Here is a 24,794-nt window from a genome sequence, read left to right as displayed (position 1 = left end):
AAGCTTACATAGGAGAAACATCTAGGCCCGTCAAAACCCGAATAAAAGAACATCAAAGCTCAGTCTCCAAAGATGACTCTAAATCATCTCTGTCAGACCACATCCATGACAACCCAAGCCACAGCATTCAGTGGGAGAGAGTCACAGCCCTTACCACCAACCTCAAAGACTTCAAGATCAGGAAACTACAAGAAGCCATCAACATCAAAAGATTCCAGCCGTCAATCAACCCTGACCAAGGCTATTACATACCCCTGGCGTACCATCAACTCATCAAAAAACCCAATCAGCCATAATCTTCGCTCGTCACGCCGAAGACTCGGGTTCGAATCTCGACATGGGTACAATGTGTGAAGCCAATTTCTGGTGTCCCCCGCCGTGATGTTGCTGGAATATTGCTAAAAGCGGCGTAAAACCATACTCACTTTCTACTCCAGTATAACAATATTTACTCTACTGTATAAACATTGCCTCCTACTTGTATATATACTTGCCAACCACACTCTGTAGATCACTTGCTTGATAACGGTGTTAGAACCTACACCGAAACGTCGCTCTTATTGTAATAAAGAAGTTGTTCATCCATAAATTCTTTTCCTTACTTAGTACTCCAACTTCTAAATGCCTATCAAAGAAATTCTTCTATTAGTGTCGTATAGATGGGTGGGGTTTTTAAGAAATAATTCCTTCGAATGCAAGTATATCCAAGATCTCGATTTCGAGCATATTTAGGGGCCTATCTATGAGAATCGCCAATATGTTCATACATCTGATACTAAATGAGTCGTCAGTTATTTAAAAAATGGCCCCCCTACCCCTACGTAAAGGATTCAAATGCCTCCCCCCCCCCCCCCCCCCCCCCCCCCCCCAGCTATTTTTCAGACCCCAAAAAATACAAATAAAGGAAAAAATTTACGTTAGCCATAATTTTCTTTAAAAGTTTAATCTGTGTACCAAATACGATTTTCAAGGGAGGATACAGCAGGATACAGGGGTTGGTCCAGAATATCAAGATCATCTCATCTTTACTGCCTACAACACACTGGAGTTGCTACATTTGGTTTTCAACAGTCAGCTGGCGGGATCATCGACTTGCGGCGCGACAGTGAACTATCGGCAGACAACTCTAAATGTGAATGTGCGACCCCCGTTATGTCAACAGACTGAGTTGCATTGATGATCATCATGAGCGGTGGACTAGCCCCGAGCAGAAGTACCATTTATGTGTCCAACTTACCGTTTTCACTAACTAACAATGATATGCACAAGATATTTGCCAAATATGGGAAAGTGGTCAAGTAAGTAAATTTGGACAGTCGGACACTGGCTGATACAGATAGATACAGTCACTCGAGATCGGTTTACATTCGGAATGTACCCTGGGTACTAGGGCTGGGACGAGTCCAAGTTTACTACCCAGGTACCAATACCCCAATATTCCCCGACCCTACCTGGGTACTGGCTATAGGTCTCAAGAGATCGGTACAAAATGTCCGATTGGGAATAGTTTGACCGTATCCCTGGCAAAATGTATTTAGATACACGTATAAAACGATCTGGTCATGCATACACTGAAGGTGACAGAAGTTTTATCTTTATTCAAACATAAATAAGAGTCAGAAGGAATTGGTGCATAGACAGAAAGAAATGCGAACATTTGTGACTGGTAGTGTAACCATATAGGTCTAGATACTTTTTGTCATTTCCAACAATATATACATGTAATTTCTCAGATCTTTCTCAGTACCCAAGTGCCCGAGTTACCCGTCCCAGCCCTCCTAGGAACAATACGATATAGCGAGCGAGAACTAGGTTTATGGTGGTGAAGTTTGTTGAAGCATTTCATTCAGCATTTCATATCAGTATACCGCTAAGCAAACAAAAATCTGGAAAGAACTTGATAAATTATTTTGTACGTAGGTTATTTTCGATGGTAAGCGACACAATCAGCGACAAAGAATTCGATAAATCATTTTGTTTGTAGGTTTTTTTTCGATGGTAAGCGACCAAATCAGCAACAAAGAACTCGATAAATCATTTTGTACGTAGTTTTTTTTCGATGGTAAGCAATCCGATCAGCGACACTGTCAGCAGGTCTGGGGAAAGTCATGACAATAGTGAGTGAGTGAGTTAAAAGTCACACAGCAGTATTTCAGGCAAGACCAGAACAAATTGTACATTGATAATTAAATACATTTAGATCACTTAAAACCTGTTGACAATGGATAGTATAAGAACTAGATTATCACAGATTTGTATCTTAAACTAGTATGTATCCACAAAAAGATATGACTACAGTAGGACCTGACAGTAGTACCCAACCCTACTAGGGTACCCGCTGTATGTAGGTCTCATGTTTTACCGAAGTCCCGGCAATAGCCTCTTAGATACACGCCTAAGACAATCTGATCACGCATACATTGAAGTTGACAGAAGCTTTATCTTTACTCCAACGAATGAAAGTCACCAGGAAGTCATGCATAGTCAGAAAGAAATGCCAATATTTATCGACTTGTGTAACCATGGAGTTTGTTATTATTAAACAATATAACATGTGACTAACCACAGGTCTGGGACATCCTGTGTGTATCCGGTTTATACTCAGGACCCGAATATCCGAGTTCACCCTTTCCAGCACTAGATCTGGTTTGTTTTATACCTAAGCTGTGATACATGACTTACTGTTTTACTGTCCTTTGTCGACAGGTATTTAGTAATAATTAACTTGTTTTCATCGCAATATGGCTGCAATATTGCCAATGCGATGTAAAATTTTAACTCACTCACTCACTCACTTTTCAGCCCTGGACTATTGTATATGTACATAACAATACCAGCTGAAGTTTAATGATGTGGGAGATTCTCCGATTGAGGCATAATCTTGTACCCGAATCAGAGTATATAACATACCCAGTCCGTGAATTATGACTTAATGTTTTATTAACTAAGTTCCCCCTGTCATTTAGGAGATAATCATTATCATACCCTCATGCAGTTCTGACTGTCATATACCTTTGTTTGACAATTTGCAATTCTTTTTCTCCTTAATGCGTAACGAGATATGAAGTCACACTGCTTTGAACTTCTGCCTAGGATGATTGCAATCAGCTGAGCCTTATCACAGCTAGTCTACACATGTTGTTTCACTAGTTACTACTGAACACAGATTGACAAATCACAAAATACTCTCCTTTTCAAGAAAACTATATACCCGCGCTTGGGAAGCCGTGTGTTTTTGAGTTCAGAATAGATCCCAGCTCCCTGATCCCAGAATGACACTGAGGTCTTTGAGTTTTAACGCAGGATGGGTTGCTGGCGACCTATATTTTTAACCAGAATCCCCACAGAGACTTTGATGGGTATTGGGTGGTCACAATGGTTGTGGAGCATGCTGCTCATACTATTGACCACAAACTTGTCTGGTCAGGCTAGTGGGATGCTCAAGCCCCGTTTCCATCCCACCCAAATGTTGGGTTTTGATGAGGTATTAATATGAAAAACTTAATGCATACCCAGGCTTTCCAAAGAAAACCAGCAGAGAGCAACCAAAGTATGGACTATGTACATACACTGTACTTTAAATAGAAACAACTCCAAACAAGACACAATCCCCATAAAGTTTCCATCGTAATGATTAAAACCTGCCACATTTTCAATGGAGACGGCAACAAACTGAAACTATGGAAACTGGACTTTAATAGTCAGTTAACTCTCTTGCTTGGGGAAGATTACGATGACATGTATCAACCAAGTCAGCGAGTCTGACCACCCGTTAGTCACCCGGGTAGTAAACTTGGACTCATCCCAGCCCTAGTCCCAAGATTCAAATATGATTTCAGTATTCCTCATGGACCCTTCCTTTTTAACACTGCATTCTCATTGAACATGTAGGTCATGCATCTTCAGTGATTTTCTCCTCATTAAATTCTAATCCAACTGATTATGTTACATGTATATTAAAAATTTATAATATATGATTTATAACAAAAACAAATTTTGGCCACATTTGTGACTATCAAAATGAATGATATTAACAATGTGTTTCAACCAATCAGATTAGGATACATGCATATTTGTTTATTAGTTAATGGTTTAGTGACCTATGGCTTCATGTCGGCCCTCAACTTGCCTTGGACCACAGCTAACTCTTTATATTGATGTCCCAAGTACAAGTGTAAACATGGTCGTATGGTGGTTGTTTGTAGTGATGACACATGACTGGGATATTTTGTTCCAGAGTGACGGTTATGAAGGACAAAGACACAAGGCGGAGTAAGGGCGTGGCTTTTGTGCTGTACCTCGAACGGGACTCCGCTCACAAGGCTGTGCGCTCTCTCAACAAGTCTCAGGTAGTCTGTAGTCCACAGGTGTATACTGAAAAAGGTGCTATCAATTGTTTGTTTGTTATATAACGCTGCACTGAAGAATATTCCAGCTATATGACGGCGGTCGAGTCTGGACCAGACAATCCAGTGATTGATATCATGAGCATCGATCCACGCACTTGGGATACGTTGACATGCACCAAGTCAGCGAGCCTGACCATCCGATCCTGTTAGACCTCTTACGACAAGCATAGTCGTCTTGTACGGCAAGCATGGATTGATGAAGACCTATTCTACCCCGCATTTTCATGGGTCTGCTATCAATTGCAGTGAAATGGAAGGAGACAAACGTTTTGTGTTTCACAATGTAATATTATCTAGTTCATGTTGAATTAATATTCACTGAGATCAAAGTGTGATCAAAAGTTTCCTTCCGGTTGCCTCACTTAAATTCAAAAGAGCACTTCTTATATCTTTTGGAGTGCCCGGTGGCACACACTTGACTAAACATATATTTCTTTCTTTTTGACATGAATTGCCCCAAAAGGTGGATGGTATTTGTGTTACCATGGTTACATGTTCTCTCTTGTCCCTGTTTTGCAGATGTTTGGAAGGACAATCAAATGCAGCATTGCGAAGGACAATGGGAGAACCACTGAGTTCATCAAGAAGAAAACGTACAAAGACAAATCACGGTGCTATGAATGTGGGGTGAGAGGAGAACTTCTTTGTTGTTTGTTGTTTAATGCCGCACTCAACAATATTCCAGCTATATGACAGCGGTTTGAAATAATCGAGTCTGGACCAGACAATCCAGTGATTAACATCATGAGAATCAATCTATACAATTGGGATACGATGACATGCATCAACCAAGTCAGCGAGCCTGACCACCCGATCCTGTTAGTTGCCTCTTACAACAAGCATAATCGCCTTATAAAACAAGCATAGGTTGCTGAAGACCTATTTTACCCCAGATCTTCAGAGTTCTTATGTCATTTTTTGTTGTTGTGTAATTTTGCTTTTTGTTGTCATGGTCTGGCATCTCAACTATCGTAGTGAATCTAATATGTTTCATGCTGCTTAACACAATTCAGCCATTTCACGCAGGGGGTGTGATAGGGGTGGGGAGGTTTGGCTTCACACATTTACTGAAACCATGTGTGGAACTGAACCTGGGTCATCAAGCCAACCCATCACCCCTGCTACTGCACCATGCCCACCGTCCCTTAACTGTTGTAATCATTGTTATAGACTTGCAATGTCTGAAAAATATGATACATGTTACCAGCATTGAACATGGGGAGATCCCTCCATCAATCTCCATTAAGCTTCTAAATTTCTAACATCACCTTGACAAAATGTAATTTTATATGTGATAGGTTGAAAGCTGAACATTATTTGCAGTGTCTGCTTATTGCTTATGTCCAAATATATTTTATTGTACAAAAGAGTCATGACTTTATTTGTCTTTTGGTACTGGTATTCTTTTCAACCTTTTCTTTTTTCCTACTGTGATATGTTGAGGGGAACATAGTTCAATGATCTGAGGAGCTGTTGTGGCCCTTAGAGTCTCCAGGATCCAATGTCAGGATATTATGGCCATGTTCAGTGGCACTATTCCCTTGCACTTTACCAAAGTAGTATATGCCTACAGCCTTCTCACTGTGCACATGACAACAACTCTTTTGCGAAATCAGGCTTACAAAATAATAGTCTTGGTTCTCAGGCACTGCCCGCATCATCATAAAGTCTGCTGCATGTTTCATTCGTTTCGTTTGGATCCAATAAAGCAAGCAGTTACTTCCCTTTACATGAGCACTGCTTTACTGCGCATCACATGTTATGGTCATGGAGGCAATAGCAGTTTGTATGCTTGTTTATGTAGGGAGGCCCTTTCCCAGGTTGATGGTATGCCAACCGTTTATTTGGCTAAATACTAGTTTGAACAAGCAAAAAAAAAAAATGCCGCCCACACAATATTTTCAAAAGTCATTGCCTGAGAACCAGTTCTTTTATTTTTTTAAGCCTAACTGAAATTATATATATCAATGTGCAATTCAAATTTGTGTGATGTTTGTGTTTAACAGGATGAAGGTCACTTGAGCTATCAATGTCCAAAGAACCTGCTGGGAGACCGAGAGCCTCCGGAGAAGAAAAAGAAGAAACAGAACGAGGAAGATGAAGAGTATGTTGGAATGTCTTTGGTTCAACACTCAGTTCATTTTTTTCAGACTCATTCAGAGGTTAGGTGTAAACATTTCATGGGTCCTCAGAAATTGTTGCTAGTCCTGCATGAACAAGACAAAAACATTTACAGTCAAACACTGTTGTGTCGAAGTTGAAGGGACCAATGTAAATACTTTGAGTTGTCCAAGATTTGACACAACCAAAAATGATGAATAAAGAAGGAATACACACCAAGCTTTTACTTCGAGACAAAAGTTTGACACATCAGTGTTTGACACAACAATGTTAGACTGTACTGTGTTTACAATTTCTGTCAGTTTCATTCAGTTCCAATTTGTAGCAGTATTGAAGCACTGCCATCATCAGGTTTTTCTTGCCCACAGCACAATTTAGTAGTCTCGGGCTTGCGGACTAGCATGAATTTTGAAGGCTGACATGTGACTCCAAAATTGGATAAACTAGGGTTGAATGTCATTGTTGCCATTATGTTTATACAAATAGCTGCATTAATGCCGGGTAACTCAACTTTCACCTACATCATCAACCACTTTGGCACTTTTCTGTCCTCGGTTATGCATGGTCATTAGAGACATAGACAGGCCTTGAGGTAGGGCCACTTAAAAAAATAATGTACTTTGGAAGAGTGATGTTTCTGATGCACTCTGAAGATGGCAAAAATGTTCCTTGACCTGTAATACGTGACAGGTTGCTACTGCGATTTCACAACAGAGCGTATTTATTTTCCAGGGATGAAGAAGATTCTGACAAGGGAGACAACCAAACCGAAGACAGTCTATCGGCAGCTATCCGCTACCAGGTAAGGCTTCTTACAGTGATAACAGGTCACAGTCAAATTCAAATTTCTGTATAAAGTTAAACAAAAGTTAAGTTGCAATATTTGAATTTTTATGATATCAGATGGATTTCGATGTTCAGTGTGATGGTAGGCACAGTCTTCTGATTTTCATTCGCTGATTAAGATAGGTTTGAAGGTGATCATTTGTTATATGATCATGAGTTTTGATTTAATTTGTCTTGTTATAAGAAACTGTTGTTGTTTTCCACCATGTGATCATAAACACATGAAGGAATCAGGGAATTGTCTGTGTTACGTATCTGTAAGAACATTTTGATTGCACACAGCAATATTCCAGCGGTCTGTAAATAATAGAGTCTGGACCCGACAATCCAGTGATTGATATCATGAGCGTATAGGATGATATGCATCAACCAAATCAGCGAGTCTGACCACTCGATCCATTTTGTCGCCTCCCGGCCATAAATCACAAATCTTAAGACAAGCATGAGGAAATATTCTGCCCCAGAATCATTATTGTGATTGTTAGTTTTCATTTACATGTCACCCCTTGTTAGTTGACAACTAAAATCTATACCAATAACTGCTGCAAATTAAAGTCTGATTGAAGACAAGATGGTTGAATATTCACATAATCTAAGTCCTTGACTCATTCAAATATACCACTCAAAAGAAGTTAAGAACACCCCATTTTTTCATATGACTGTGGTTAATTTGTTATGAAAGACTTTTTTTTAGTAGTACTTTACCAAATTGGAATGATATTTTCACATTGCGGACTGGATTTTTCAGCATCAAAAACACAACGAGGAGTCCGGTCAGTATCCTTTTCCCTACCTAGATGATGCTGAGGAAGAACCCAAGAGGAAGAAGTATAAGAAGGATTCCTACTTCAGTGATGAGGAAGAACTTAGTGACAATGACTGAAGACGAAAACATGGCCATCCCAACAAAACCTGTTACCATGGATACAGGATGTTCTATTGCTGTTATGTGGACAGACATACACCGAGGGTGTTCAGGGGAAGGAATATGATGCAGCAGCCAGCACAATGACTTTCATAGCATGACCCTGATGTAGGGCTGGGACGAGTCCAAATTTACTACCCGGGTACCCACACCCCTATTACCTGACCCTACCCGGGTATCTGCTGTAGGTCGCAATTAAGAGATAGGTACAAAATGTCAGATTGGGAAAAGTTTGACCGTACCCCTGGAAAAATTATTTAGATGTACACGTCTTAATAAAAACGATCTGGTCATGCATACACTGAAGTTGACAGAAGTCTTATCTTTATTCAAACATAAAAGTCAGAAGAAATGTGTTCATAGTCAGAATGAAATGCAAACATTTGTGACTTGTAGTGTAACCATTGAGTTCTAGATCATTTTTGTCAGTAAACAATATATCCCATGACTAACCCCGGGTCTGGGTAGTCCTGTGGGTACCCGGGTCCTACCCAGTACCCGTCCGACCTGAGGACCCGAGTTACCTGTCCCAGCCCTATCCTGATGTGTGGAACACACAATATGCATTACATTTGGAGGTATCTAGTCTCTCCCCAGCAGTGAAAATCTAGTTGGTTGGTTTGTTGTTTAATGCCAACTCAACAGTATTCCAGCTATATGACGGCAGTCTGTAAATAATCAAGTCTGGACCAGACAACCCAGTGATTGTCATCATGAGCATTGATCCACACAATTGGGATCGATGACATGCATCAACCAACTCAGCGAGCCTGACCACCCGATCCTGTTAGTTGCCACTTACGACAAGCATAGTCGCCTTTTATGGCAAGCATGGGTTGCTGAAGACCTATTCTATCCCGGATCCTCAAGGGTCAGTGAAAATCTAGATGGGCTATAGTTGTTTTCTCCCAAAATCTAGTTTTTTTTTCAAAAACCACTTGTCCGACTGGTGACTAATGGGACATGACCATTTGTGTCTACTGCCCCTGAGCGGCTGGTAAAATGTCAAATCTCGATTGATGCCCTTCAAAGCACTGACCCAGCTTGTCTTTCTGAAAACATATCCTATTTTTAATGGTCTTGAAACTAACTGAGCACAGAATTTCTCTCGCAAAATCAATAACCAATAAAAAATCTATGTTTGGTATAGATATACATTCAAAATTGTTAACTCGTCCAAACAAGTCCTTCGTGTATTGGATTGATTATGAAATCGGTTAGAAATGAACTTTTAGCTGAGTATTAAGAACTCCTTTTGCTAGAAGATGTTCCAGTTGTATTTGAGATGGCATGCAAAAGTGGAGAAAAGTGCTGGTTATATTGCCACTTCTTTCAGTCACGAACGAATGTTTAGTGTAATTTGAATTGGTTGATAATTTTAACATGGTGAAAGTCCAGGGCCTACTTGTACAAAGCAATCTTAGCGCTAAGACTGTTGTAATTTACAACCATGTAAATCCATGTTAAAGTATGGGAGTAAAGATGATCTTAGTGCTAAGATCGCTTTGTACAATTTAGCCTAAGGTATTTATTGAATTAGAATGGAAATACATTGAACAATGGAGGATGTTCTCAGCTCCCACTGTATGTTTGTGTGTTGTTATTTTCTTTAGCTGCTGTTGTTGGTCTGGTGGATCCCAGATAGCTATTGTTGAATCTTCACTATGGACAAAATAAAGAAAATATTGTTAACCCAAATATGGAGTTTCCTCAAATTACATTGGATTAATATGTTAAAAGAGATAGCTCACCCATACCTACCTCACAACTAGCCCTCAGGTCTTTCTCTACCCATCCTTATCATAACCCACCTATTTGCCCATATTGTTCCAACAGTCGCGATATCACACTTTCAGATTACATTGGATTAATATGTTAAAAGAGATAGCTCACCCATACCCAACCTCACAACTAACCCTAAGGTCTTTCTCTACCCATCCTTATCATAACCCACCTGTTTGCCCATATTGTTCCATCAGTCGCGACATCACACTTTCAGATTACAAATGTGTGTGGCAAATTCAATCATGCCTATTCTAGCAGTTTTATTTTTTCTGTCATATACACTTTGGAGGCATTTGCCTTCGTTATACCCGATCAATGAACCATGTGGTTGTGGCGTTTTATGACACATGCAGGTTACCAGGGTGTGTCACTGTGGATGGCATGCTATACATGTGCAATGTGCACAGTTTGAGCGAGTTATCTATCAGCTTTCAGTCACTGTGTCTCACGTAACAAAGCTGGTCGTTTCATTCTTATCTGGGGGCACGGGTGGCCCAGTCGTCTAAAGCGCCGTGATTCGCTGTGCAGAGTTGCGTCCCTGGGGCATGCGAGAAACCTATGATTGTGGGTTCGAATCCCGGTTTGCCCCGATTATGTTTCTAGGTTCGTCAGCACCATACCCGTGCTCGTGGGTTTCATCGAAGTGGTTTACGTATGAGACCTGCATCACTTCGGGCTTTCCTCCCACATTAAGCTGACACGCCGTGATATAACTGGAATAATGTTAAAAGCAGCGTTAAACCCAACTCACTCGCACTCATTCTTATCTTATCGTAAAGATGCAAGATCATGGATGTTAAACATTTGTATATCATCATGATTATGTTTGCTAATAATTTTACAGTACAGGGTGCTTTGTACAAAGCGATCTTTGCGCTCAGGTGATCGTAACTTCCATATCTTAACATAGACATATGACAGCGTAGCACTAGATTGTTTTGTACAACGGCACCCAGGCATTTATTGATGTGATTCGACTCGCAGGACTCGAGAATAACAGAGAATAAACCTAGAATAAAATTGCTTTATTTCTCTTGTTTTGGGTAGAAAACAATCATCTTTTATATTTGAGTTTAGATGTAAAATACCTGGTACATATATATGAAATATGAATTATCGAAAAAACACAATATAATGTCTGTATCATGGTTGGTTCATCATGTACAATACATTCAACTTCTTTAGAAAATCAAAAATTTCTTCATCTTTGGCAAAAATATCACAGCCTCATAATCTGGAGATTTCTACACACTGTACAACACACAACAAATATCCAGAACCCTTTCAGGGGTTCCTGTAGTGGCGCTCATAGGGGGCGTACATCACATGACCTTCTTGCCCAACCGGCCAAGTCTGGAGGTCATTGTGATATCCTGGGTTGGAACGCTTCGGTTGTTTTGTGTTGTAGAACACAGCCTGGGAACCATCGTTGGAGGTCGGCATACACAGACGCAGCTTGTTGAGGAGGTGACCAGGCCAGAAGGCATTGTGGTCCACGTTGCCATGGAGCTGCTTGTACTGCACTGCCAAATGACTTGAAACAGAGATGGAGCACATATAATATTCAGTTAACTATGTTTATAACAAACACGCTTATAACGAACTGACGGATAATACAAACTGTTGTTTTTTTGCTCCCGTCCATGTCACTCACAGTTTTCGCTGTACTTTCCTGCTTGCACAAACTTTCCTGATGTATAGTACAAAAAGAACAAGAAATCAGTTGAACAGGATCAAACTCACTATTGTTCTGAGCTTGGAGGGTGCTTTTTTCCTTGTGTGATTATTTAATATCAAAATTCTTGTCATGCTTATTGTGAGATCCATTTTAAGTATGACATCAAAAACAGGCATTGTCCCCGAGTTCATGATGATGTCATGTACTACTCAAAGGAAGTTAATGGAATAAAAGACTCCGATTCTTTCATATTACTATAGTGAATCTGTCAAGGCAGGACAGATTAACTGGCAATATGAAAGAATCGAGTGCTCCTTAACTTCTTTGAGTAGTATACATGAAACAAACCAAACAATTATGCACACAAACTTATTGTACTTCAGAATGGAAGACAATGTTAATAAAGCACTGATGGCATAACGTTCACATGAAATAACATGCACGTCGCTGTGCAATTTGCTTAGCAAGACGCCTTTTTCAAACACTGAACAAAATACACATAAAGAATTATTACTAATATGGACATTTTACAAAGATGTTTGCAACATAATTATGGACAAAACTTTCATTTACAATAACATAATTTCCTTGAGTTATGTCTTTGCATCAGCATGATCAGCTACTAGTGTGTAGAACCCACGATAAGCCTCAGAGTATTGCTACTTTAGTTGACTTGTGTTCATATATTTGATAATATGAAAGACACTTTGGTGAGATTCTGTATAGCTTTGATGACATGAATCTTTATCATTTTCATATTGGTGATACAAATGAACTGACTTCAAATCTTGAGATCTTATTCTAAATAGCCTTCTCCATTACTGGACAAGAGGAGGCTAAAATGAACATATATACTTATATAACATAATACAAAGAACAATGACCAAGCAGATTGAAATAGTTTCTGAATATCTTTTTGAAACCTCAACACTGATGTCATCATGATTTTCCAACATACCTAGTGAGCTCCTCATATTCCTCAAAAGACATCCAGCAATCAATCTTACGACTGATCAAAGCTCGTCCAGTTGACAGAGTCTCCTTGGAAACAGACTGGGTCACATTAGATCCTCTTGGGTATCTATGACGGCTGTCGATCATGAGTTGCCCGCTCTTGGATCGTTTCATCTTGTCTTTGTGTCTGACCTCCAGTGGTTGGCGTTGAGGTTTGGGGGAGATAGCAAAGCGGGTGGAGAGCAGTTTCTGTCCAGGCTGGGACACCCGTCTCTTGATGCTCCCAGGGGGAAGGTCAGGTGGATACAACAGAACTGGGGGGAAAGAAGCTTGAGATTAACTTCTGAATTCTAATATTTCTCAGATTCATCTGATGTAAGAAGGGCAATACATATTTTCCTGTGTATGAAACTCTTAAATTGTTCTAGTGGTTTGGCTGATATAGATTGGCAAGCACTTGAGACCAGTTCCACAAAGTGATGGTAGCACTTTCGTAATGTGTATACTTTAACATAGATTTATAACATCAATAGGACTAAATCTGCCTTTTGAAATTGGACCCAGGCCTGAAAGTGTCCCATCAACTGCTTGAAAAAATACTCAACCGTCAAGTAAGGAGGTGAATTGGGGTTAAAACATTGTGTTCAAGATTATTGCACTTATATAGCGACAAGCATGCACGTGTGTGTCAGCTTATACCAGTCTGGACTAATGCCGGTTTTATAATGCTAGCAGTTTGACATGGATACCCCAACTCAGACACAGTATACTGACTCTGAGCAGACAAGTCCTTGTTTTATCCCCTTAAAGGGCAAGTGCACACAGAAATGAACCTAATTTCCTTGTACTTTTTCCACAATAAAAGTGTTAACCTAAAAGTGTCATAGACAAAAATATAAAAATATCACAATTAATTAACATATGTTTTGCATTAAAACGATTTATATTTTTCACATTTACCAAGTGTTCTATTTCCATAACAAAAACACCATGGCTTATGCCCCTTGCAATATGACGTCATTGGTGCCAATTGATAAACATTATGATGTCATCATGCTTTGTTAGAGCCGCTTCACGTGGTGTAGGTACAGGTGTGTGATTCTAGCGTCTCAGATGCCAGCCAGCATAGTGTTATGCTGAGTCACCACTGCGCCGGAGTGTGTCGTAGGCCATGTTGTTTTACCGAAAACTTGTACTTGATATCTTTTGCGTTCAGAATAGACAGGGACCCAGTTGAATTGGCACCAATTACGTCATAATCTAAGGGGGATAACTCAGGCCTGTTTAGCTCGAAAAACGAAGGCCTCATAACGGCATATCATTTTCACACTATTGTGAGCTTCCTACTTTCACTGTGAAAAAAATGAGTGTATATTTTCAAACACAGATACTAACTAATTCTAAAATTGCGTTTTGTTTAGAAAAAGAAAGAAAGTGATTTTTGCGTGTACACTTCCCCTTTAATGCTAAGTTCAAAACAGGGTAACCATAAGCATAATTTTTTTACGCCTATTGGTATGAAGTGGCTGGGGATCGAACCCCCGACCTTCCACTCTCCAGGCAGAATGTCCCTTCTATAAGATCATGGAGGCAGCCTCAAACATCAGGTATGCAACCATAGAAGTCATGAATCAGTAAAGCAGCCCATCTCAGGTTCCCATGATTTAACATTAACTATGACCGGGGCTCAGGGTTCACTCTTGGCATTTTCTGACATGGGCCCTTTATTTGAAAATTTCAAATATTCTTTGAAAATGTGTTGTTGTTTTTTCAATCTCATTAAAATCATATCTTAGTTCTCGCTGCACAGCTAAACAAAGATCTGAGGACATCCCATTACGGGTCACGTCAGACCGACCTTTTGCTAACTCTGACCGACCAATGGAATTACTGACAAGAAGTCGACATTAGCCAATCAGAAGGCAGTTTTCTCGTGCTTTACGGCATTAATTTCAATTTGGAGACTACGCTTCAAAACATATTTTGACAAATTCTCACTTAAAAATTTGAAACCTGAACAAAAGAACATTCTCGGATGGCTAATATATGGTCTAGATTGTATAGATTCAGTCGTTAAGCCAGTAACTATCGTTTGGAATAGCCCGTTTTAAAGTTTTCGAGGCTGCATGATCAGAAATCACATTCCGACTGTCACTCTGGTAAGTGACGGTCTGATTGGTCGGATGAAAGGTCGTTCTGACGTGACCCCTAATGAGATGTCCTCAGATCTTTGTTTAACGGTAGCTAGAACTAAGATCTGATTTTAATGAGATTGTTATTTTTTCAATCTTATGGGGGAAAAGCACTGGGGCCCCTACTTGAATTACCCAATTGACACATGTATTTTTCCCCTACCTCTGTCTAACACATGGCGTGTCAGGGGAACACCCTTCTCCTCACACATACGAACAACATCATAGTACTCCTTGAGTCGCAGCTGACGGAAGCGATTCACCATCTCACCGATCTCCCCTCCCATGGTGGAGACGAGCGAGTGGTTGTCTATTGCCTTATTGCCGATCTTGATGACAGAGGCAGGGGGGCTTGGTGACATGGACGAATCTCTCTTGCTTGCAGAAGACTGAAACAAGGGAGACAACTATTCAGGGAAGCACCAGTTGGGGTAAGCTCCACATATCTTCTCACCAAAATGTGTCAAAACATCTTATTATTCCATCCCACTAAAATTGTTGGTGTGATTCATCCTGCAGTGCATAATGACCAACCATTAGAGATCTTGAACAAGATAAATTTAAAGTGAGCAATATTTGCATTATCATGTAAATCTGTGGTGTGATGTATGATTAAAAAGGCAACAAATTTCATAGTACTTCAGTTTATAATACTGGAACACATACCATGTCATTTATGAAGTTACCAAGTTATCATTTTCTTCAACCTCCAAATGTATGTAATTCCTTTGGTGAATATTACTTAAAACGTATTAATATTCCGAGTATTACCATGTTTAGAGGAAGTTCAGTTTCCACCCTTGAACTAGGCTGCAATTGTGGAGTTACATTTTGGCTGGACTAACTAGTCTATGCATAGTCCAATCAAAATCGCTTAACGAACTAGACATCCGGTTCAACATGGTTTCAACGTGCAGATTTCGGTCGAATGTAGGATTTGCAAAGCATGTGTACCGCCAACTGGGCGGAGAGAGATATTCTTCAAATTCATTCATGTTTTTAATCAAGGTGCTCACATGATTTGATGCACTTCCCTGGTTAAGACCCGTTTTATTACAAAACAGATCTTGACTATTGAGCAGATCGTCTTGACTGGGCACCGCCATTTTGTTTGAAGCAAATGCAAGTGATATGAGAGATGGAATCTGATTGGTCAATAGGAGGAACATAGAAGAGACATAACTTGGTATAGCCACTGGTGGCGCTACGATCAAGGGTGGAAATTCCAGCCTAGGTCGGCAAGGGTGGAAACTGGACTTTTAATTTTATAGTCAGCTAATACCCTTGCTTTGGGAAGATGGAGAATAACCAACAAGCAGGAGTTATGACATATCTGTACATATGGACAAATAATCTGTCATTCTTAGTTTTGAGAAGGTTATTCTGTATATTATTCATTGACAGTTGAAGAAACTGAAGAAATGTCAACCCCTCAAAACTTCACTGTAGGCAGCCTACTGAGATAATGTAATCAATCTGTGATGTCATGAACAAAGGATGATGTCATATTGTATGTACACAACTTCGAAGCACTGTGACATGCACAGGTGTTAATATCGGAATGTTACTACACAAGATTCTACCCTTATGGGTAATATATAGAAAGTATCACCTGAGCAAGCTTCAAAGTTTTAAACTTTTATTCACTCATGAATTGATTATAAACGTTGATGTTCTTTTTTCATATCCCCTGCAAAATTGTGGTCCCTTACTTTAATTAAATTTTATTAAATTTTAGAATGAAAGGTACATTTGAAAAAACCCACCTGTCTTTTTGAAAGGGCCCTTGCAAGTACCACGTGATCATGTTTCCGAAGGTCAACCATAGCCTCATCTGATGATAAGATCATCTGTTCCAGTCTTGTGTCACCAGAAGGGGGCTCGAGGTACTGGGGAGTAGAGTTACCGCCCCTTGATCGCTCACTGCTGTTGCTACTTTTGTTTGAGGTTGGTCGGCCTTCGGCTGTCACAGTTCTGTCGAAAGCTCTGTCTACTGGATGCTTAGCAATAGTTTCATCACCTTGATTACGATGTGAATTCTTGGATGATGAACTCGGTGATCTTCCACCTCTTGATGTTGCTGCAGAAAATATTGTAAACCTACTTTTCTTTGGCACTTAAAAGTTGGAATGACATGAACACATGAAACATTTTAAGGATAACAACATCTTTATAAGTTGTAGCAGGATCACGAGGGGTACATGGGGCTTTATACGTATCACGTTAGGTTTTATACCATGAGCCGGAGGTGAGTGGTCTTAAACCTTAGAAGGGACACATAAAACCCCATGTACCCCTCGTGATCCTGCTACATCGAATTTATCTTACCGACATGTTTAAATTTGACATAATAATTAACACAAATTCAAAACTGATAGAAAACAGCTGTTCGAATGAGCTGAGGTTAACTTGTGCTGTGTCCCATGAGTCGACGTGACTTCCATTGATACGGAAAAAGCGTGGAAGGGGGTATAAGGGTATAAGGTATAAGGGATCTATTCTGCCTCTGAGAAATCCACGTGCAGCCTGTATTGCTCGTGGTGGGGTATAGGAGATTCATTCCCCTGCTGAAAAATTTATTACCCTCCAAGGCGGGTTACACAGTATTTTACCAAGATCACGTGGATCAATCAGATCTCATCATTCTGACATGGAGGTATGATGATATTAGTTTCAGGGCTTCTTCTTTCCACTTCATTCCTTTGATGAAAGGGCGAGAAGTAGCCATGAAACATCATTACAAACAATCAAGAAATTGTCCATAAAAAGTTTCATGTCTTCAAGGCTATTTGCATTTATTCTTATTTGTGAAAGGACTGCAGGAACCCTTGAGATATTTACAAATCATTTTATGTACAAAGAGTGAGTGAATGTTATCAAATGCTTCGACAGATAATATGCAATTAGAGATTATTGTTGACAATATCAGGGGTTAAAAATCTGTTTATACTTTGAACATTTTAGACTCATGCTATTTCTTAACACAAAATAACACAGCTAATGTGTGAGAATTCAGTGAAATACTGGATACTGCATTTATGGAACCAACTGAACATGCTGAAGGCACTGCGTCTGGTACAAATTCTGTTCAGATTCATTCTCAAACTGACAATTTATCAGACTTAATACATCACTGATACATGTTTTTTAGAAGGTAACTGTTTTCACATTAGTCAGTGTAATAACAGTATTAGACAGTATTAGGAACCTGGAGATCCTGAGCGACTTCTGTTTGAAGAGCTTCCTGAGTTCTGAGATAACAGCTCTCTCTTCTTCTCTCGCCTCTCTCTCTTCCATACCAGCATCCCCCTGGCCAGCTCACGATAGTCTACTTCATCAGTCAGATCAGAGTCAAGGGAGATAACCAGGTCTTCCAACTCTTTCTCCGTGATGTCAAGCTCAGCCTGAAGACACAATGGTAGAGAAAGTTGGCTTGATATCAGCAGAAATGTAGCACATAAACATAGCAAATAAAAGCTTTATCATCCAAACCTGGCATCCACAGAAGATCTTACTTGGGTGAGAAGAAGCTATTTCTCCAAGGAGATATTGCTGCAATGAAATTGCATCACAATGCTTTGCAGACCATAGTGATGCCATCTGTGTGTGTATGTGTGCGTGTGTATGCTTGGCTGGACTGATGCCGATTATAAAGTGCTAGCTCACCAAGATACCATGTTGCAGTTCCACATGAATACCCCACTCAGACACAGTATATTGATTCTGAGCCGACAAGTCCTTGTTTTAGCCCCTTAATGCAGAGCGCCAGAAAGTTTAACAAATATGTTCTTTTAACGCCATTGGTTACCATGACATCACAATCACAGGAAATCTCTAATCTCTCTGACACTGAAGCTGGTTAGCTCGTACTTTTACAACACTGCTTCTTACTGTCTACAAACTGAAACAGTTGGAACAATGATGTTGGATGAAAAATAGAATCTCACCCTCTTGTCTTTTGATAGCAAATATTTCAAGACTTGTCAATAAAAGTTTAAAACTCCTACTCTCTGAGTGTAGAATTAATATTCGTCCAATTCAATTAGGGACGAAAGATGTTAAATATTTTGATTGTTGCCACAATTAGCATCATTCAGCTATATCTCTGTGGAGCAGACAAACAAGTGGGTGATATCATGAGCAAAGTCCCACACTGTCAATCAAGTCACTGAGCTTATCTATTGGATGAGAAGGTCAATACAACAATTCCTGTTAAGGTTGTTATCATGTCATGATGAAATTCTTAACCTAAACAGGCAAGCACAGCATCATTTATGACAAATAAAATACATTTGAACAAAGCCCTCTTACCTCTTCTATGCATTTGGCAAATTCATCCTTAGACACAGACCAATTTTTGTCCTTGTCAACCAGCCGGAAAAGATCCAAGAGCCTGAGTCTCTTTTTATTGAGATGCTCATCCAAGACCTGCAGTCCATGAGGGGAAGGGATCTTCATCACTGGGACAGGAGGAGCCTGAGTCACTGTAGGACGGGGTTCCTTAATTACTGGCTCCTCTGGCTTAACATTCCTCTCTTCTTTCATCCTATTCATAACACGTGTCTCCAACACTGTTTTCTTTGATTTTCCTTGAAGCCATTTATCATTCAGACCAATGCTGTTTAAATCTTGTCGAAGTTTTTTACGATCACTTATCCATTGCTGATACTCTTCACATTTCTCCCTTTCCTTCTTCGCTTCCACTTCCTCCACTGATGGCTTTTTTTCAGGGGGAGTCTGTGGCTCTAAGCCAGAGTTCAAGGTTATTGACGGAGGTGGAGATTTCCTGTTGTGATATACGCCAAGTCTGTGTTTCATTGGTGTCTCCATAGGTGGAGCGACAATAATACGTTTCCTGCTGAGCGGGCCTCCAAATATTCTCACTGCAGCTTTGTAGCCTTTAATATGACCAAGATCTCTCTGTTGGAATCCATCAAGCCTTTTACCCTCAGGGATGTGATCCATATTATGATGGTCAAACAGACGCTCCAGAGAAAAGCTGACATCAGCATCCAGAAGATCTGGAGCACCACGCTGGAAGGGTGGCATGTTTGTGGTTATTTTAATCTTTTAATGAGAAGAAATAGTTCAGATGGGTAGACCTTAGTTTGTTATGTTGCATCCATCTGTGGTCTTCATTAACGGGCACACAGCTTCATCTGAAAGGAAAAGATCTGAAAAGGTCATATCATACTTTGAAAATGAATTATTTCAATATTTATATTGAAGCACTGGCCATCAATAGATGCATTGCTAGGATTCTCGTTTGGAACAGTGGCTATGCGTGCTTGGGACCAGTAGGATGAGTGACAGAGTGTGTGTTGCTGCAGTCAACAATATTCTAGTAGTGTCAAGTGTCATGTTGGCCAAAACTTAATCATGACTGGGCCATCCATGCCACCTTATGATATTTCACTGACATTAATGCTAGATTTTTGTATCTTGTATTTTGTATATATATATATATATATCTTTTCAAATGATCATCCACAAATGCACAAACAGTACATTTTAGGATGTTTTACCATTTTTTTTAACTTATTTAAGGAATAAATTACTCATGGTCCTTGTTTATCGTACAATAATACACTGCAGGGAGAGTAAACCATGAGGGGCGCATAGAATCCCCTGCAGCGTTTTATTGTACGATAAACAACAACCACGAGTTGTTTATTTCTTATATGAGATATCATTGTCATAACATAATAAAGTATGTAAATAATGCATATATACTACTACAAAAATCATTCTTATCATTTTTAAAAATAGAGGTGCTGTTTTCGCCTGAGAAATTGGTGACATTTTGCTGAGGTGCCGTTTTAGCCAATCTCATTAAAATCAGATCTTAGTTCTCGCTACCACTAAACAAAGATCTGAGGACATCCCATTAGGGGTCACGTCAGAACGACCTTTCATCCGACCAATCAGACCGTCGCTTACCAGATCATGAAAGTGACAGTCGGAATGTGATCATGCAGCCGCGAAAACTTTAACACGGGGTATTCCGAATGATAGTTACAGACTTAACAACTGAATCCATACAATCTTGACCATATATTAGCCATTCCCAAATGTTCTTTTGTTCAGGTTTCAAATTTGTAATCGAGAACTTGTCAAAATATGTTTCGAAGCGTAGTTGCCAATTTGAAATTAGTGCCGTAAAGCACAAGAAAGCTGCCTTCTGATTGGCTAATGTTGACTTCTTGTCAGTCATAATTGGTCGGTCAAAGTTTGCCCAAGGTCGGTCTGACGTGACCCGTAATGGGATGTATTCAGATCTTTGTTTACCGGTAGTGAGAACTAAGATCTGATTTTAATGAGATTGCGTTTTAGCCTGCACGCCTGTAATCCTTGCCAATCTGCCCAATAGTTAGGGTATCATAAGGATTAGTAGAAATTTATAATTTTTAGGGGTTTCGTAATATGTTGGCATTTTAAGGACTAGTGGACTAAACATATTACTTTCTATTACTGATTCTATTCAGGGAATCATCATTATTAAAATATTGGTATATATTCTTAAAGGTTGTACATTTTATCAACATCCATAAAGAGGTTGTACGTAATGTTGATATATAGACGTCACTTCTTTCTTCATTGTTCTTTGCGATTTATCATATTTTATAATTTTAGAACAAATGTGTCATGTATCTTGGCCTACTTGGCCTACCAAGCCAGGGAAGCCGAAGGATTTAATTGGTGGGCGACACAGCAACGCTAAAATATTAACCCATGTAAACAGCTGTTTTATCCCGTTATTTATCACAGTAAATCAACGGAATGTGAGGTCTGTGGTCAAAGAAATAAATAGAGAAGGGCGAAAATATTTCCAAAATATTCTTACTGTTAGACTAAAAAGTCAGCGCCATCTTGTTGCCATCGTAAACAAGTAATTGAACTCCATACAGCGACAGTTGACACACTTTAGGCTCTCGGTCGTACTGAAGTATAATGTGAGGAGTTTGAAAGAAATCAGCGCCATCTACTTCCTCTCAAAAGACGTTACCAATATTTAGATAAACATGTGTTTTAGAAAGGATTGTGAGAAATGCGGAAAACCTACCTGGGCCGGTAAGGACAATTTTCAGATTCTGATTTTTTCTCTCCCCCTTTCAAGGACTGCAAAGCCACGTGACAAATTTCTACGCGTTGAAAGAATAGAGGTGTAGGTTAGGATGGCCGCGTTGGCAAGATGTATCGTTCATATAGACCGATCTGATCTAGGCTGTCTCTAAATCAGTTTGTCTTCGATGTTTGCAGTTTTCTTTCTAGCATTAGTTAAAACACACTTTTATATAATGAAAGTATTAAAGAAAACAGTAATTATATTTGGTAATCGGAGCCAATTAAAGCCTTTTAAAAGTAGCACTATATTTTTCTAATCAACAGGCTGTGGGAATCACATTGAGAAAGCCTTGGAAGGTGTCCCTCCTGATCAGAGATGTCAGTGTCCCAGAGAAAAGAAATGACAACAATGAACGCTGTACGTTTGCTTCAGGACCTCTGTGCCATCACATGACAACTGATGCTCCTAATACATTAAAAAACTGAAAATAACCTGACATGCAGTATACTGATGTAACAGTTACACACATAATGACAGCATGGCACATGTTGGCTATGTCATGTATCTTCAGAAATCAGATACATGTGCACTGTTGCATGTGTCATCAAAGGATAATCACTTAGCTAAACAGTAACCACACTGATATGATAAAAAAAACACACTCCATGATCATTATTTATTTGCCATTAAAAGCCAATTATTTCTAAAGTCATATGTTGTGATGCATTGTTCAGAGTTTAAAGTTTTTGTTTTTGGTTCATTGAAGGTGCATGATTATCACACGTTGTATTCATATAAAGACTTACTTGTACATTAACCAGTGTATTATGATTTTGATATCTCCATTCTAATATGATAATTACCCTGGACTCACACTGGACTCCTCTCAAAGGAGATCAGAGGAAATTGGTCCAGTGAATTTATCGTAAATAATACAATAGAAATATAATACATTGGATATTTGAGGATGTCTACCATTGACAATCGAAATGTTTGTTTCTCAGTTTATTGTTTTGAATTAAACCATTATGTATAAATTCATGTCCCTTGTTTTCTTTTATGAAGTTAGAGGACAAGTTCATTCAAAGTATTTGAACAGAATGTATGTTACAAAGAAAACACTGTGCATTGTTTTTACCTGACGGGAAATGGGAAGCAAATATTTTACATTCAAGACTTTGGTATGCATGCAGTAATTGTAACCTGACTGATTCAAGGAAAATCTTTAAGAACATCATATCTGTAATTGTGGTTCAGACTCCGCATAATATTTGACCTCAAATGTTATTCTATATGGCAACCAAAACTCAGATGACAGTGTCAATAGATTTCTGTTTAAGGCTGTGCATAAATATATTCTGACCACTGAAACATGTAACTAATTCATGCTTTCATCTCCAATCATACTTGTAAATAATACTGTTGAACCTATGCTTATAACACTGACAGAATACAAAAGGCTAAAATGTGTTGCAAGCTGATATTTAAAGGTTTTCAGGAAGCATTGAATATAAACAAGCTTTTCAACCAAAGCTGATTTTCTTTGTCAATGTACAAACACATGGTTATGACATGATCTTGGGACACAGATATGGTTCATATTCACCTAAAGGAAATTTCCATAAACCATGTTGACGATTGTGCTTATGCAATCTGCAACAGATTCTATATGTTTTGACCTGGTTGTATCCTACATGTAGAAACATGTTGAACACATAAATAAAGATAAGCTGAACAAGATACATAAGGCACTTTGATGCTGTACCCATCACATGCTAATTCACTGCACTGATATTTGAAAACAAGCCGAGATGTCATTGTAAAGAGCAATACCATGTGTTGTACCATCATGAGATTTGTGTGGCGATATCAAATTTACCTTTGACTGTATCCGGGGACTCTATGGCTGTAGTCCGTCAACCATTAATTTATTTCATAGATGCAGACTATGTAATAACAGAAAGGATATGTTCTCATTGTTTATTACTCTTTGACTAATACACACTCTTATTTTTTCACAAATTAGTGTTTGAGGAACTCTTTGTAATTATCTAATCAGAGAAACAGCCAAGGACTTAAACTCGTTGTCAGATAATATTGGGATGAATGCAAATAGCTCTGTAGAAACATATCTTGGCACAGATAAAGGGGTGCAGGATTCATACCAGGGAATAATGAAGTCATTTGCGTTCAGTTAATCAACCAGCACTTTCTCCAAATAAGCAGTATTTGAAAGGAAATTAATACTAGTGCTGAAAAAAACACAGGGTCCCCTGTTTTTGTTGTATAATGCTGCACTCCGCAATATTCCAGGTATGTGATGGTGGTCTGTAAATAAACGAGTCTGGACCAGACAATCCAGTGATTGACATCATGAGCATCAATCTAATCAATTTGGATATGATGACATGCATCAACCAAGTCAGCGAGCCTGACCCTCGATCCCTTTAGTAGCCTCTTACGACAAGCATAGTCATCTCTAGCGGCAAGCATGGGTTGCTGAAGACATATTATCTACCTGGCCTTTATAAGTTTCTCTAATCAGCATACGTTGAACCTTCACATGAATATCTACTACATTTTTAATCAATCAGCGGCAGTTTCCTAACAGTTTTTCCAGCAGGTATGAACACATACATACATACACACTTTTTGGTATTCAGCAGCACTCCTGCTGAGACATGCAAGAGTATTTTGCTCTTCAAGATAGTTTTTGGATATTTTAAAAGGCTGAAAGACCTAATGTTACATGTGGTCTAAATATGGCGGAATATGCCACAATGGAATTCTTGGCAAAACAGCATTACTACAAACATGA

At 39.2% G+C, this 24,794-nt stretch overlaps 2 protein-coding genes and 1 long non-coding RNA gene across 4 annotated transcripts in view; 2 read left to right on the top strand and 1 right to left on the bottom strand.

The window, feature by feature from the left end:
* The window catches only part of LOC124145882 (zinc finger CCHC-type and RNA-binding motif-containing protein 1-like), a 45,271-nt gene extending 36,241 nt beyond the window's left edge, over nucleotides 1-9,030 (top strand). The window contains exons 1-6 of one of the 2 annotated variants that reach the window (XM_046515837.2): nucleotides 1,120-1,298; nucleotides 4,238-4,349; nucleotides 4,929-5,036; nucleotides 6,416-6,513; nucleotides 7,263-7,332; nucleotides 8,125-9,030. In XM_046515837.2, the coding sequence (XP_046371793.1) occupies nucleotides 1,177-1,298; nucleotides 4,238-4,349; nucleotides 4,929-5,036; nucleotides 6,416-6,513; nucleotides 7,263-7,332; nucleotides 8,125-8,259 (645 nt within the window). In that variant the 5' untranslated portion in view covers nucleotides 1,120-1,176 and the 3' untranslated portion in view covers nucleotides 8,260-9,030. Of the gene's footprint in view, nucleotides 1-1,119; nucleotides 1,299-4,237; nucleotides 4,350-4,928; nucleotides 5,037-6,415; nucleotides 6,514-7,262; nucleotides 7,333-8,124 lie in introns of those variants that run through there. The other variant, XM_048383184.1, reaches the window with a different exon arrangement.
* A 2,066-nt stretch (nucleotides 9,031-11,096) lies between these two features.
* On the bottom strand, nucleotides 11,097-21,864 carry LOC124145883 (EF-hand calcium-binding domain-containing protein 12-like). Its single transcript, XM_046515838.2, has 7 exons — nucleotides 21,755-21,864; nucleotides 19,222-20,069; nucleotides 18,119-18,314; nucleotides 16,677-16,990; nucleotides 15,074-15,299; nucleotides 12,723-13,032; nucleotides 11,097-11,620 (listed from the first exon to the last, which is right to left on the bottom strand). The coding sequence occupies exons 2-7, from the start codon at nucleotides 19,957-19,959 to the stop codon at nucleotides 11,371-11,373; spliced, it is 2,034 nt and encodes a 677-aa protein (XP_046371794.2). The 5' UTR covers nucleotides 19,960-20,069; nucleotides 21,755-21,864; the 3' UTR covers nucleotides 11,097-11,370.
* LOC124145884 lies at nucleotides 21,847-23,013 on the top strand. The gene is made up of 2 exons (XR_006862614.2): nucleotides 21,847-21,981; nucleotides 22,300-23,013. It is a non-coding gene; the product is annotated as an uncharacterized LOC124145884 (long non-coding RNA).
* The last annotated feature ends 1,781 nt before the right edge of the window (nucleotides 23,014-24,794 follow it).

This window comes from Haliotis rufescens, unplaced genomic scaffold (assembly GCF_023055435.1).
Source record: "Haliotis rufescens isolate VD_foot unplaced genomic scaffold, xgHalRufe1.0.p SCAF_45, whole genome shotgun sequence".
Classification (NCBI taxonomy): Eukaryota; Metazoa; Mollusca; class Gastropoda; order Lepetellida; family Haliotidae; genus Haliotis; species Haliotis rufescens.
Note: the sequence above shows the minus strand (reverse complement) of the source record. Positions and strands in the feature narration are given on the sequence as shown.